Raw genomic sequence first — 15,829 nt, 5'->3', positions numbered from 1 at the left:
GAAAAACATCTTGAAGAAAACGGCATGTGTCTATTTTCATTGAAATTCTGCCGCATGTGTATTCTACCTACCAGCATTGGAGCAGCGTGGTGGAATAAGCTCCAAACCTCTCAAAAGGCCTTAGCCCAGCAGTGGGACATTAACAGGCTGTTACTGTACTGTATATAATTATCGTTAAACGATACAGAGGAATACTGTATATATTAATATTCTTTTTTTAATGATTGTCTGCGCATGAATCACGCGTGTACTATCTCATTTATTTTTAATAAAATACTCGGCAAAATTAAAAGAAAAAAAAACCATATCCTCATGTCCAAAGTCCACGCGAAGTCACAGGAAGATTTCGACCGTAATAAAAATACATCACGACCTTGAAATATATAAATATAATCTCAAACAATACAAAGTCAAATTTTGCTTTCCATTTATTATATATAAATTGACAAGCTTTCATTTTTATAAATATCATCCGAATTTAACAAAATGATTTTAATTCTAACTTCCTTATTCGTATTCTGATTTAGAAAGTTATTATGATGACAATCCGAGATTGAGTCTAAAGCGCTTGGTGCCTCTCAAATCGGTCACGATCGAGTTAATGATTCTCGGATCGATTTGGTCGAGGCGCAGCAGCGCTGACCATGATTCGTGAAGCTTTGATCTTATCTGACATTTGAGTTGAATCTTTTATGGATTTAGAAGTTCTCGACATATGCTAATACTTTACTTTATTACAGCACGCAGTGCGGTTCGACTGCTACGGGTACAACGCCCACCGTGGCGGCCTCGGTCGGTGCAGACGGAGCGCCGTCGTTGGCGGAGGCGTGCTCCGATGGCGACGTGGGCACGGTCCGCAAGCTCCTCACGGAGGGCCGCTCCGTGCACGAAACCACAGAAGAGGGCGAGTCTCTACTCTCACTCGCGTGCTCCGCGGGATACTACGAACTCGCACAGGTGCTGCTAGCGATGCACGCGAGCGTAGAGGATCGCGGTATTAAGGTGAGGTTACCATACGGGATAGTCGAAGCTCATTTGAACTTAATTATGTAAAAAATACATATGAATTTTAAGTTTAAGGTAATCTTATATTTTAAACGTTTCAAATTCGTGTAGGGCGACTGCACTCCTCTAATGGAGGCGGCGAGCGCCGGCCACGTGGACATCGTGCGGCTGCTGATCGCGCACGGCGCGGACGTGAACGCGGTGTCGGGCTCGGGGAACACGCCGCTCATGTACGCGTGCGCGGGCGGACACGAGGAGTGCGTGCGCGCGCTGCTCGAGAACGGCGCCAACGTCGAGGACCACAACGAGAACGGGCACACGCCGCTCATGGAGGTCAGATTCTATTTGGCTTCTACATACCATACTCAAACATACTCATTAGTATAAGTTATTTATCCTGTTTTTATTCCCTTCATAGATTTTTGTGCAACTGCGTCACTTTTTAAAACTAAACTAAAGCAACAAGATATAAATATATTAAAATTATTTTAGATTAATGTAAGGATTAACATCATTCTTACATATATATTTTAATTTAGATAGAATTTTAATATAGAAAATAATGATTCTGTAAAGATAATGTTTGCTTTTAATATTCATTCAATGTTATTAAAGTTTTAAATTACAGAAATATGTTAAAAATGAAAGTTGATCATATAAAAAGTATGATATTAACTGTCGTAAATTTACAGGCGGCGTCGGCGGGCCATGTGGGTGTGGCTAAAATCCTCCTCGAGCACGGCGCGGGCATCAACACGCATTCGAACGAGTTCAAGGAGTCCGCCCTCACGCTGGCCTGCTACAAGGGCCACCTCGACATGGTCCGCTTCCTGCTGGCGGCGGGAGCGGACCGCGAACACAAGACGGACGAGATGCACACGGCGCTGATGGAGGCCAGCATGGACGGACACGTCGAAGTCGCGAGGCTGCTGTTGGACTCTGGCGCGCAGGTTTGTTGGCGTTTCTATCTCCAAGTCGGGGCGACCAGGTGACCCCCGATTTATTTGAACGATTAGTTCAGATAGTGTACATTTTTTATTATAATTGAAAACGATATTTCGAAGGTTGGTACGGTACTGACATATTTGTTTGTTCGAGCGTATCACAGTTTGTTTTAGATATTTGCAGTAATACGGTTATACTATACATATTTTTTTTTATAACCGATTACAAGTCCATCCAATAAACCTTCTCGCCGTCCACCCCCATATATTCGTAGTTATCGTATAACGGGCTGCCGGCGCAGGTGAACATGCCGACGGACAGCTTCGAGTCTCCGCTGACGCTGGCGGCGTGCGGCGGGCACGTGGAGCTCGCCATGTTGCTGCTGGAGCGCGGCGCCAACATCGAGGAGGTCAACGACGAGGGGTACACGCCGCTCATGGAGGCCGCCCGAGAAGGTGAGATCATTGATTAGCTGTTTTTCTATTATATTAAAATCAATATGTGTATATTGCGTAATAAAAAAAATGTGCTAGTACAATAACAGTATACACATTACATATAAATAACGTTAAAATTTGCAAATTTCCATGTAGTACATAAATTCTTCTTAGTTGATTCCGAATTCTTAATTTTCAACGAAATTTAATAAAAAGTTACTGCCATATAAAAACTCAAAAGTGCTTAGAACTCACTTGAATAAAGTATATTGCACACCTCGAAACGAAACGACGTGGTAGTAGTCTATTATCTGCTCAAATGATTCACTTTGATTATTTTGATTTTCGATTTTACAAATTTTCTTAAAGGTCACGAAGAAATGGTAGCGCTATTATTGGGTCAAGGAGCTTCAATAAACGCGCAGACGGATGAAACGCAAGAAACGGCCCTTACACTTGCCTGCTGCGGTGGATTCCTTGAAGTGGCAGATTTTCTTATTAAGGCAGGTGCAGACGCTGAGCTCGGAGCTTCCACTCCCCTAATGGAAGCGTCTCAAGAAGGACATCTAGAGCTTGTACGGTAAGATTTTATATAATATAGTGTGGCGACGAGATATTCTACCGCTAAACAGCAATACTTAATATTGTTCTATTCGTGTTTGAAGGCTGTGTAAGACAGTGCAACTACAGGCAGAAGGGATATAACATTTTAGTTCCCAAGATTGGTAGTGCATTGGTGATTTATTTATATAGTGACCACCATGAGGTTGTACATTTGCCGGTACGCCTACATATTTTATAAAAAAAATCTTGTCTGTTTATATTTATATGAGGCATCATCCAAACTAAACGGTACGGGCTGTAAATAAAAACAACAAATATAAAGCTATTTCACACTTTCAGTTTCAGTAAAAATGTGCCCCCGAAATTTCTCGAAATAGATAACTTACTTTTTAATTTGTACACAAAGAAACCTCGCTACGGGCTATATCTGCACTATAAAGTAGCAACAAACTCTTCGGAACTTTGATCTTCGGAAGTCTGTATGTGCGTGAAGCATGCAGCGCCAACTAACCCTTGTGAACCGGCGCGTTGTCTTTTGCAATACATCTTTGAAAATTTTTAATACATTTTTCCATCAATCAATTCAATCATTATAATGTAGTAATCTGCATTAGCCATATTAATTTCGTGGCGCAGGTACTTGCTTCAGGCCGGTGCGGATGTGCACGCACAGACGCAAACGGGTGACACAGCTCTCACGTACGCATGCGAGAACGGCCACACGGACGTGGCCGACGTCCTGCTGCGCGCCGGTGCCGTACTCGAGCACGAGAGCGAGGGTGGCCGCACGCCGCTCATGAAGGCGTGCCGCGCCGGACACCTTTGCACTGTGCAGTTCCTTGTGGGCAAGGTAAGCCATGTAAAAAAATCACATGCTTACAATTACAATTTTAAACATTTATTTACATTGAATATTAAAAATATCTTTGTTATAATATCATTAGGGTGCCGATGTGAACCGCATGACAGCAAACGGTGACCACACGCCGCTTTCTCTGGCATGCGCAGGCGGGCATGCCGACGTAGTCAAGTTCCTCCTGGCATGCGACGCAGATCCCTTCCGCAAGCTTAAGGATAACTCGAGCACACTCATCGAGGCCGCCAAAGGAGGACACACCGCCGTCGTGCAGCTGCTGCTCGACTATCCGCACTCTGTCATGTTGCCTAGAGGTGACTATAATCTTCAATTTTCAATTCGTGATCGTATAATTCAGTTCTAATTACTTTATAAATACTTATGAAATTTAACTTTTATAATAGTCAACGCGCGGTCGCAATCAGGTAACACGGGCACGGAGGAGAGCGGAGGTCTCAGCTCGGCGCAAGCGGCAGCGCTCGGACTGAGTCACGCCCCGGCGCCCGGAGCTCCGTCTCAGCGCGCTCTGTTGCCAGCACACATGGCGGGCGCGCACGCGCCGTTACCTCACCCCCACGTGCACGCGCACCCGCACGCGCACGCACCTCACGCGCCCCACCCTCACGTGCACGTGCTTGCGCACGGGCAGGCTCCTCACGCCCCGCAACAGGCACACCCGGCCGCGGCGCCGCAGCAGGAGATGTCTCCTAACTTTGCTAAAGTTTACTTGGACGGTTAGTTCTGTTTTTTATGTCATTATCATCATTATTGATTGCTCATTTCAATATTGATATAAATTCTTACATAAAAATTATTGACCTCAATCATGGCATCAATATCATAGGGCGCAAAAAGCAAAGCGGCGGTAACAACGGCAACGCGCAAGTCGCCAATCCCCCTGCGGCGCCGACGGGCGGCGCAGGTGCGGCCAAGCACAAGTGCGGGCGCAAACAGCGCCCCGCCGCACCGCACTCCGACCACCACTTGCCGCCGCCGCCCGACATACTGGACGACCATGTAAGTAGGCAAACAATATTTACGATTATAGAGTCATGTCCGATTGAGCAGTCGTAGAAAATGATTGGGAGCTTTTGCGTGCAATGTGCTGTACGCGGCTATTATTGAAATAATCATTCGTATAAGCGCGTATTCTTGAGCGATCTCAATGAAGCTATTAAAGGACTAGTATTATCTTTATGCAAAGCAGGCAGCGTTCGAGTAAGAAACTAACGCAGTTGTAGGCCAATTAACATCATAATGCTTGCTTGGTCTAATTTAAATACTGCACAACCGCACGCATGCCTTATGGGTTCGCTCTTCATACGCATTACATAGCAGAGTGTCCGCAACCTCCCTTAGTTACGTAGACAAATATCATCCACTTGAGTAACATTAAGATCCTAATGCAATTCAACTAATTACATAACGATATATAATATCATGCTTATACATAGATATAATTAATTTTCTACGAATTATATGGATGGTGGTCAATTTGATATAGATTTTTAAACAAATTATATGTTAGGTCGATTTAATTTACTTATTTCAATTGGAAATCATCCTGCATATTTCTTTATAATATAAGCTGGTTATAAATTATCACCTATATGTGTAATTTAATTTTAAATAATTAGATATCAACACTATCAATAATGATTCTATGAATATATTTTTCATATATCTTTTTAACATATCTTTTTAAACAAACGAAACATACCTGACATTTTATCTACGACATATAATTTCGTAAAGAATTGCAAAACAGATAATGAATATATATAAGTATAAATTGAATGAAATATTATTTTTATATATTACATTATTTTATTATTATTATATATTACATTAATATCTAAAAGAATAAATAAGCATAATCAATGTTCGCGGATTACAGATTTAACACCAAACAGGAACATGTTTAAAAAAATGATCAAATAATTGGAAAAGCATACAAATTGATCATCACTCATTATTGTTCTTATTGGCTTAATTTTAAAATACTATCATTTGTGCTTGCTTTCCACGGTGTAGATGTGCCACCACAACATGGTGCATAAGCATAAGCTATCCCTCCCGCCCGGCTTTACGTGGAAGGATGTTAACAAGAAATTTAAAAATAAAAACAAAGTTGAAAAAAAATCCAATGTGAGTGGACACATTTCTAAAATATCATGTTTCGTAGTGTTGTGTCTGAAGTTATTTTAATTTAAATAAAATGTAGATTTTATTTTCGTTCAATGGTGATTATGTTGTTGTTTTTTTTTAATTGCTCCATAGTAGACCATTAATATAGAGCATGAAACTGTAGTACATTATAATATGTTTAAAATTAACCCTTTTGTGTTCATCAATTTATGCTTCAGTGGGTGTCTTGGATATTTTATTATTTCAAAATTAATTATTTAAGTATTTTATGAATGTGTAGAATAGCTGTGGTATGTTTTTAATACTGTAAATTAAACAAAATGTAATTTTTCAGAGACCTGATGCCTCTGCCGGGCAACCACGAAATGAGTCACTGCCAGAAACAGAGAGGAACATCCTAGAGTTAGCCGAAGCCTCCGGTAAGAAATCTCTGATGCCATAATTATATCTGCATATCAAATAGGTCTTTAACATTTAGGTTGATCATATACAACGTTATATAAAACTCGGAATAAATGTTCGTTACGCTTCTAGTCACAATAAAATTTTTAAACTATTAACTCGTTATATTATATAATTTAAAGAAAATCATGTTGCTAAGACCCACAGATGCAAGATAATCAAGCTTAAAAACAATTTTAATATAGCATATACATCAGTGGACTTAAATAATAATATCTAGTAATGCACGACTCAGGAGCGTCGCCTGCACCCGCCACGCCGCCGTACCCGCCGCCGCAACCGCCGCTACCTACGCAGCAGCTCAGCGCGGATATCGATCAGGTACTAAATGCACCTATTTCTTATAAATGTATTCAAATTATAGCATTCAATCTCATAAGTATAAAATATAATATTTTATATTTGTATCTACCACCAGCAACAGTTTCAAGAGCTACAACAGCAACAATGGCAGCAACTGGTGGCGCAGCAGCAGCTACAACAGAAGAAACAACAGCAACAGCAACAGCGTCAACAGCAACAACAGCAGCACCAACAACAACAACATCAGCAGCAGCAACAACAACAACATCAGCAGCAGCAACAACAGCAACAGCAGCAACAACAACAACAGCAGCACCAACAACAACAACAGCAATATGTGCAGGAAATGCAACAGAGGCCAGAAGCATATGTACCACAGGTAATGACAATAGTAGAGTTACAATTATCTTCCTTTTTAATTTATAAACTTTTTAAAGGGACAAGATACCATAAACTAATAATAGTTCAAAAACTTTACTGAAAAAAAAAGTATATATAAGTGTTACACATAAGAAATCTTTCATGTTTTGGAATCTCAGTTAAACATTAGTTTAGTATTTTAAAAATAGTTTTAATTTATTTTTTATGTATCTAACCAAGAGTTTAACCGTTCCCAGGCGGAAGAGGGTGGTTCAGTCGAAGCGCGCGAGCTCGGCGCGGTTCTAGCCTACCTTCAGCGTGAGGTACCGTCGCTAGTCGCACTGCCACCTAACGAACTACGTTCACTCGTGCTGCAGGTACTGTCTAACGTCTGGTCTAAACCAGCTCAAATTTAAATCAGAGTTTGCATATAAAAGTTGCTTTACATCTATCAGTACATAGCCGATTAACAGAAATTCGCAGGAGATCGTGTGTACGATTCGTCATATCGTATATTAACAATATATAAATAATTTCATATATTGTTAATATACGCGGTGCATTCATTTTGGCACCAGACCCATACAAACACTAGGACAGTTAAACCAAAACCGTATCGAGAGTGTGTGTCGTGTCAGTCCGTATTTGTGCAGATACAAACGGTGAAAACATCCAAAGTTAATGTATGGGTTTATCTCTACTATTTATCTAAGTCTAGATAGAAATTTAACCTAATTATAAACAACTATCTACTACGTCTCGTAGGTGATGCAACAGAAATCTCACGAGATCCTGTCGGGCAAATGCGGGGAGGAGAGCGTGGGGGAAGGTGCGGTGGCTGAGGGCGAGGGCGATGCGGACGGCGACGTGGAGGGCGAGTGTGACGAGGGCGACGAGCGACGAGCACGTCTCCTGCTAGCCGCCGCTGAGGAGGCGTTCGCCGCTGACTGGCCCAGGGATCACGATCTTCCGGTTAATGTCGTGGCTTGAATCAATATTTTAGTGCGACTAAGTTATCTGTTCTACAGTTATGAATTTCGTGTATCTCATGCTATATTATACATTATTTTATGAACAGGGTGGTGCGGGTTGCCAGTACCGCGCTCGTCCGCCTTCCCCCTCGGGCATTATGGACGTCTCCGACCTTTCATCAGCACAGGCTCCTGTCCCCGCGCCCGCGCCCCTTGATCCGCAACCTCACTTCGCACTACCGCCTCCAACACTGCCCTACGACGATTATAGGTAAGCAATTTGTAGTATTATAAAGAAACTTCAGGTAACCGGTACCATATCAGGACAAGCAATGTTAAATATAAATAGCTAATATAATTTCTTGCGCGCATTATTCTTACGACGATATTTCTTACAACAGTTTTTTAAATATTTATTAATACATCTGATCTTTGGTTATCAATAACTCCAATGTATTAGTAATCCGTATTAGTGCTTGAACTCATTCAATGACAATGTTTTATACAATATCTCAATATAATAAAAGTGTTAGCAATATAAATGTAATGTTTTAATTGTAGATCGTCAACCTTTGGTCCGGCGGCGGGTGGGGTGGCCGGTGTGGGTGGGTTAGTCCCAGTGGGCGCTGCGGGAGCGGTAGGCGCAGTGGGTGCGGTAGGTTCTGGCGCTCCGCTGGCCGCGCCTGCCGCAGTCAATCCACCACAAGCACAGCCCCACTCCAAAAGAGATCAACATCACCATGCTAATAATACTGCTCTTAAGAAGAAGGTATACAATATTTTTAAAGACATGTAAGTTTGGATGAGTTTAGTTTTCTGATTTCTTTTCACAGTATTTTTCAAATCAAACTCACCTACATGGTCTAATTTAATTTTTTATGTCGTTCAATAATTAATAAAGTGCTTCGTTCTTAGGGTCGGTTCACCGGTGGGCCACGAGCTCGTGTGGACGCGTTCGGTGCGCACGCGCACGGCGCGCACGCGGCTCACGCCACGCCCCCACAGCCCGCGCCCGCTGCCTACTCTGCGATGGACGTGGACGGCGAAACTGACTCCAACCATGACACGGCGCTCACGCTCGCCTGTACCGGTGGCCACGAGGACCTCGTCGAACTGCTTCTGTCACGCGGCGCAGACATCGAGCACCGCGACAAGAAGGTGTGATCGATATAATTAACTTTCTTTGTTATTTATGAAATTTCTTTAAAACATCAACATATTTTTCTTGAATTATTTTCAATGTCTAAATCACTAATCGTTTAATGTTTCATTCGCAGGGTTTTACTCCCCTTATCCTGGCGGCGACTGCAGGGCACGAAAAGATAGTCGAGATCCTCCTCAACCACGGCGCGGACATCGAGGCGCAGTCGGAGCGCACGAAAGACACGCCGCTGTCTCTGGCGTGTAGCGGCGGCCGCTACGAGGTGGTGGAGCTCATCCTCAGCCGCGGCGCTAATAAGGAGCACCGCAATGTGTCCGACTACACGCCGCTGTCTCTGGCCGCGTCGGGTGGATACGTTAACATCATCAGGCTTTTACTGCACCACCAGGTAATTTAACTAGTTTGTGTTTTCAATGTGGTATTGAGCTTACTATTATTTCACATTTGATTCACTTTGATTATACAGAACTATCTAAGTATAATATATTAAATTATTATATTTACTTGAAAATAAGTTAATAATAAGAAAATTTAATAATTATTTTTTCTCGTAATAGGCGGAGATAAACTCACGCACGGGGTCGAAATTAGGCATCTCTCCTTTAATGCTGGCCGCTATGAACGGTCACACGGCTGCTGTTCGGCTGCTGCTGGACTGCGGCTCTGACATAAACGCGCAGATCGAAACCAATCGCAACACCGCACTCACGCTCGCCTGCTTCCAAGGTACCAGACCTATCCTATTTCTATGTTAACCTTTTTGTCTATATCACGTTGCACTATTCTACAATTTGTATTTTAGCGAGTAAAATGAAAAGTCGCATTAATGTAATGACTACTCTAGTGATGCTTTATCTCGTCATTAAGACATTCAACAAATTATATATATCCAAAGTATTATTCGCATAAAAAATGTAAACCGAACAAAGATAATAATATAAGACGTCCGACTCGCTAGGCCGTCACGAGGTAGTGAGCCTGCTACTGGACCGCAAGGCGAATGTGGAGCACCGCGCGAAGACCGGCCTCACGCCGCTGATGGAGGCGGCCAGCGGCGGATACGTGGAGGTGGGCCGCGTGCTGCTGGACAAGGGCGCCGACGTCAACGCGCCGCCCGTGCCGTCCTCGCGTGACACCGCGCTCACAATTGCCGCCGACAAGGGACACACCAAGTTCGTCGAGCTGCTGCTGCAGAGGTACGTTCATACTCATTCTTCTAATGATTAAGTATTATTTTTAGTTATATTCGCCTACAAGTGATTATAAAGCTGATAACCAGGATTACGAGCACAGGGGACAATGGCGATATCTAATTCAGTTTCACATTATGAATGCAAATATCTGATGACCCTGAAAACTCCAGTGTCTATTGTAAGAGGTTACTTACAGTAACAGCCTGTTAATGTCCCACTGCTAGGCTAAGGCCTCCTCTCCCTTTTGAGGAGAAGTTTTGGAGCTTATTCCACCACGCTGCTCCAATGCGGGTTGGTAGAATACACATGTGGCAGGATTTCAATGAAATTAGACACATGCAGGTTTCCTCGCGAAGAGGTTACTTATTACAATAAAAATAAAGAACTTTTCGAAAAAAATACTACGAAATGTGCAAAACTTATATATACATTACATGTGTTAGTGATGCAAAGAGCAATATTACTCAGGCTTAGAGCTTAAATTGGTTGTGATAAACATATTACACTGAATCGTTGTAATTGCCAGACGAGCGGCGGTGGAAGTTAAGAATAAGAAAGGCAACTCCCCACTCTGGCTGGCAGCGAACGGAGGACACCTCGCCGTTGTAGAAATGCTATATGCCGCTGGGGCCGATATTGACTCACAGGACAATAGAAAGGTAACCTAAAAACTTGTTTATTATTTTATATTTAATGTAGCAAAAAAATTCAATTGATATAATTTGAGCGTTCATTAAACACACAATAGTAGCCACAGCTTATATTTCTAGGCATGTGGCAATATATATTTTTTTCCAACAATTTTACAGATGATAGATAATTGCTTTCAAAATATATTATTCAATTTGTAAAATGTTTTACAGGTATCTTGCTTAATGGCCGCTTTCCGCAAGGGTCATACTAAAGTAGTCAAATGGATGGTCGGCGTAGTGACGCAGTTCCCCTCTGATCAGGAAATGACGAGGTTTGTATATCTTCTTGACATGTCTGTTGTCTTACTAATAATTAATTCATATTTAGATTTTTTTTTATCTGTTGATTATATAATTATTAAAGTTGCAGGTGTATATTGCATATATTTTTAATAATAGAACCTGTGATGCGGTTAACGCAACACTAAATTAAAAAGACAAATTAAACAGTTTGAACTTTTATTAAAGACTATAAAACGTTACAATTCTAATATAAATAGATAAAAAATATTAAAAAGTGTATATAAGTGCGTTACCTCTACCCACAGGTACATTTGCACAATATCGGACAAGGAGCTACTGGAGAAGTGCCAAGAGTGCGTGCGCGTGATCCGCGCGGCCAAGGAGACGCAGGCAGCGCGCGCCAACCAGAACGCGACCATCCTGCTGGAGGAGCTCGACGCCGAGCGCTGTCGCGAGGAGAGCCGGCGCCAGGCCGCCGCGCGCCGCCGCGAGCGCAAGAAGAAGAAGAAGCTCGAGAAGAAGGTGCGCCCCCTCCCTAACGCACCATACCAAGTGTTTGAATGTTGTGATAAATCACACTTGTATAGTTTCTAAGCGTTAATCATAATCTTAATACTAAACTACAGTTTTTTTACTTTCCGATAATTCACCAGGAGGAGAGACGTAAACTCCAAGCGGAAAATGAGAAAAATTCACTTTACTGCGAGAAAGCACTCGGCGATTGCTCGGAGGGAGGCGAGGGTGACGACGAGCCCGCTGCTCGGGAAGAGGGAGACTCCGGTATCGACGCCAACTCGCAGGTACACAGAACTACTAAATACTTTCAATTGAATTAAATTCACATATAAACTTAACTTTTTTTACTTTCAATTGAATTAAATTCACATTTAAAATAGGTAGGCAGTCGGGTACAATACCTTACTTTAAGGAATACATGTTAAACGGCTTTGTTTTATAGACTGAATTTTTTAAAACCATTTCATGATGCGTTTTATGTTTCATTGACATCCAGACATGACATGACTCTCCCCAAATCTTTTAAAATTTTATATTTAGTTAGTTATATATGTTCACAGGGTTCCTGTTCATCATCGGACGTAAAAGTACCACCCGCGCAAAACGCAAAGTGCAAGAAAAAGAAAAAAGAGGAAAAGACACCGTCCGCGCCGCAGCAGCCGCCGCCTAAGAAGCAACCGGACAAAGTAATATAATCCTTATCATGTACAATATCCGTATGTATTTTGTGAAAGAAGTATATGAAAGAACAAATTTGTAGCTAAATTTAAGAAGAACTATACTTTTAACAAGTTTTTGATTAAGAAGAGTTTCAATACAGATTAGTAAAATTAAGTGACCATTATTTATATTTCAATTTTTAACATTAGTATTATAAAAGATGTTGCATTAATGTGTTAGATGAATTATACTATAGTGTATTTATAATCTGTTAAATTTATACTTTATAAAATGTCTGTACAGTAGTATGCTTTATCAACATTTTAAACAGGTCAAACCAAAAGTAGAGGCCAAACCAGAAAAAGAGACACCAAGCAAATCAGATAAGAAACAAGAGAAAGAAAACGTCGCTCCGAGTTCTCCTCCTGCAACACCCGCCAAGCCCGCCGCTCCCGAGCGACGACCTGAGAAGAAGGACAAGTGAGTACAATTGTGTGACGTGTCTACTGAGCGAGTCTCTTGTTTTAGTATGAATTTAATACTTGTAATGTTTGCATTTTACATCAAGCGCAATGTTTTGACAAATCAAAAAAAAAAGTCCAGACCACACCATCTATTAATATCGAATATCTTTTAAAATACCAATTATATGCATTAATAGGTTATATGGACGTGTCACGCACTAAAATACCACAAAGATTAAAACACAATTTTAAATAAAATAAATTAAAAATATATCCTGTCAATAGTCTAACCAGACCACTTTAAATAAAAGTCTTAACTGATATTATTTGAAAAACAGATCTACCAATTCTTATTAAATAAAGCATACTCTTTAAGCGCTTGAAACCCTGGTAGCTATATATTTAGCTATATCGGTGGAAATGGCTATGTAAGTCATTCTTGATATATTTAAATGCAAAGCAAGCTATGTCAGGTACATAGTTTGACTGTGTATTGAAAATTATGTTCATATAATCAAAACTAAAAGGTGCAATATGTCTGGTTGCTGAACAATCAATTATATATGTGGTTTTATTAATGTAACTTGACAATTATAAAATGTGAAGTTAAATCTAAATTAAAATAAATGTCTCTTATTTCTGTTAACTAGTGGATTGGCAATATTGAACACTATTGCTGATCTTAAAATTGTACAAATTAATAATTATCCTTAAATCATAATTTTATTTCACATTATTTAATTATTTTATCAGATTTGATTGCATGGGCTTATTGTTACTTTATATTAGAGTAATTATGTTTTATTTTGCATAACATTAATATAACTATATAGTTCTAGCTTAGAATTTTGGGGGCTAAAGAAAATTATAAAATTGTTGCAGAAAACCAGAGGACGATGCAAAGAGCATCACAGTACAGAATGTTAAATACGGGAATTGTTCTCGTAAGAGTCAAGTGTTTGAGTCCAGTAGGCACAATGTGGACAAAGATGATGATGCTACCGATAAAAATAAAAAGATTCACACTAGCCATCAGTAAGTTGTGCACAATCATAATTACCTACACAGCTGCAGTTAATTGTAAACGAGGACTGTTAGAGACATGCATTTGCGTATATTTAGAAACTTTATTGGTCACGAATGAATATCAATTTTTACATTTTAAATAGGTAGGCAGTCGGGTACATAGGCCACCTGATGGTAAGTGGTCACCACTGCTCATAGACATTGGCACGGTTATATTGTCATAGTTAGCCTGGCTCACTCAACCTACAAACTGGAACACCAGTAATAATAATAATAATTGCTGTTTAGTGGTAGAATATATGATAAGTGGGTTGTACCTACCCTGATGGACTGGCACAATGCCAAACCAACAAGTTAAATTATAACTGTAAATAAATAATATTTTAAACATGATAAGGTACTAATAATAATCATAAAATAAAATCAATAAAAAAGTATGGAAATAACTATGTTGTATTTATGATGGAAATAAATACAATAAATCCAAACTGAATTAACTACAATAATAGTCACATCTTTAACTAACATGTTGCATGCCTAATATTTTTTTATTATGTATACATACATACATACATATACATTTGCATGATCAAAAGTATGTAACATTATCTCTTCAATTTAGTTTTATTTATACATAAATGTCATTAAATAGTCAATTATATATTCAGTTTGTGTTATTTGATACATTTAGTTAGAATTTATATTCCTTATTTTGGCGGTTTGCTAATTTACATTTACATAAACTATATATACACATGCAACACAACTTTCTATATCTATTATCTCTATTTAATAAATACACAAGAATAATATACTTTTATTTTATGTATGGTCGACATTATATATATTACTTACAATCTTCATTTAAATCATTAACGAAGAAAAAGGCTTCAAAACAATGTTATATCAATCTATGAAAACAGTTGTATAATCCACGAGTTATACATAAAATTCTCAAATAATAATTAAACAACCAAACGTATGTACCTACTATATAAAGTGTTCTATTATTTGTGTTTATGTTTAAAAGGTATCATTCGCGGGAGAAAGTTATAATATGTTATAATATTGTTATTGTATGTGCAGGTGGGAGGGCGATAATAAGAGCACCTCCCCCAAAGGAAGCGGCGCGCGACGCGAGGACGGGTGGAAGGAAGTCGTGCGCAAGTCCAGCGTGCAGACACTTTCCACACTCGAGCCGGGGTAAACAGTATATACTCTTAATATTACATATTTCGTTTTGTTTTAATTATCTGTGCTCTGATGTTTAACTCGCGTTAATTTTTGATTATTCGTACCTGCTATATACATATGATATAATTAACCAAGCTCAATTTTATTCACTTAAAACCAGGACAGTTTGCCAGATTAGTTGACATCTGTGATTATGGCATGAAAATATTAACATCCTTTTTTATACACTTCATTATAAAGCTGATTCTAAGATCTATAAACTTAGTTTAAGTTTTTGTTATAACCGCCAGCACCAACATAAGCTCTCTTGAGGATTACTTATATTAAACAGGGAAATAAAATAAATTATAACTAAAGTAATAAATGTTCTTAACAAACAGATGCAAGAAGGTATCTGTAGCTGCGCACGCGATATCGCGCGTTATCGGACGCGCCGGTTCCAATATCAACGCCATCCGCTCAGCTACTGGCGCGCACATCGAGGTCGACAAGCAGGTCAAAGGACAGGGCGAGCGCATCATCACTATCAAGTTAGTCATTTGTTTATGTTGAAAAATATACGATCCTGGAATTTAAGTGATATATTATAGCAACATAATAGTCAATATATAACAATCGATTTGTTCGT

The 15,829-nt window shown here is 39.9% G+C and overlaps 2 protein-coding genes across 14 annotated transcripts in view; both read left to right on the top strand.

The window, feature by feature from the left end:
* The window catches only part of LOC126772874 (ADP-ribosylation factor-like protein 6-interacting protein 4), a 143,118-nt gene that overhangs the window by 40,216 nt on the left and 87,073 nt on the right, over positions 1–15,829 (top strand). The gene's annotated exons all lie outside the window — the stretch shown is intronic.
* The window catches only part of LOC126772770 (ankyrin repeat domain-containing protein 17), a 31,294-nt gene that overhangs the window by 10,649 nt on the left and 4,816 nt on the right, over positions 1–15,829 (top strand). For 6 of the 13 annotated variants that reach the window (XM_050493316.1, XM_050493321.1, XM_050493320.1 and 3 more), the window contains 30 exons: positions 741–1,002; positions 1,117–1,338; positions 1,698–1,955; positions 2,252–2,405; positions 2,757–2,967; positions 3,588–3,801; positions 3,896–4,121; positions 4,212–4,541; positions 4,652–4,824; positions 5,842–5,955; positions 6,290–6,374; positions 6,653–6,738; positions 6,836–7,099; positions 7,338–7,457; positions 7,846–8,052; positions 8,159–8,322; positions 8,613–8,820; positions 8,967–9,209; positions 9,329–9,601; positions 9,771–9,939; positions 10,172–10,409; positions 10,933–11,065; positions 11,270–11,370; positions 11,647–11,863; positions 11,995–12,141; positions 12,418–12,543; positions 12,846–12,997; positions 13,864–14,016; positions 15,094–15,210; positions 15,582–15,731. In XM_050493316.1, the coding sequence (XP_050349273.1) occupies positions 741–1,002; positions 1,117–1,338; positions 1,698–1,955; positions 2,252–2,405; positions 2,757–2,967; positions 3,588–3,801; positions 3,896–4,121; positions 4,212–4,541; positions 4,652–4,824; positions 5,842–5,955; positions 6,290–6,374; positions 6,653–6,738; positions 6,836–7,099; positions 7,338–7,457; positions 7,846–8,052; positions 8,159–8,322; positions 8,613–8,820; positions 8,967–9,209; positions 9,329–9,601; positions 9,771–9,939; positions 10,172–10,409; positions 10,933–11,065; positions 11,270–11,370; positions 11,647–11,863; positions 11,995–12,141; positions 12,418–12,543; positions 12,846–12,997; positions 13,864–14,016; positions 15,094–15,210; positions 15,582–15,731 (5,517 nt within the window). The remainder of the gene's footprint in view (positions 1–740; positions 1,003–1,116; positions 1,339–1,697; positions 1,956–2,251; positions 2,406–2,756; positions 2,968–3,587; positions 3,802–3,895; positions 4,122–4,211; positions 4,542–4,651; positions 4,825–5,841; positions 5,956–6,289; positions 6,375–6,652; positions 6,739–6,835; positions 7,100–7,337; positions 7,458–7,845; positions 8,053–8,158; positions 8,323–8,612; positions 8,821–8,966; positions 9,210–9,328; positions 9,602–9,770; positions 9,940–10,171; positions 10,410–10,932; positions 11,066–11,269; positions 11,371–11,646; positions 11,864–11,994; positions 12,142–12,417; positions 12,544–12,845; positions 12,998–13,863; positions 14,017–15,093; positions 15,211–15,581; positions 15,732–15,829) is intronic. The other 7 variants (XM_050493324.1, XM_050493325.1, XM_050493326.1 and 4 more) reach the window with 5 other exon arrangements.

The sequence above is a fragment of the Nymphalis io genome, chromosome 13, assembly GCF_905147045.1.
Source record: "Nymphalis io chromosome 13, ilAglIoxx1.1, whole genome shotgun sequence".
NCBI classification, from domain to species: domain Eukaryota; kingdom Metazoa; phylum Arthropoda; class Insecta; order Lepidoptera; family Nymphalidae; genus Nymphalis; species Nymphalis io.
The sequence above is the reverse complement of the archived record's forward strand: the minus strand, read 5'-3'. Positions and strand labels throughout refer to the sequence as shown.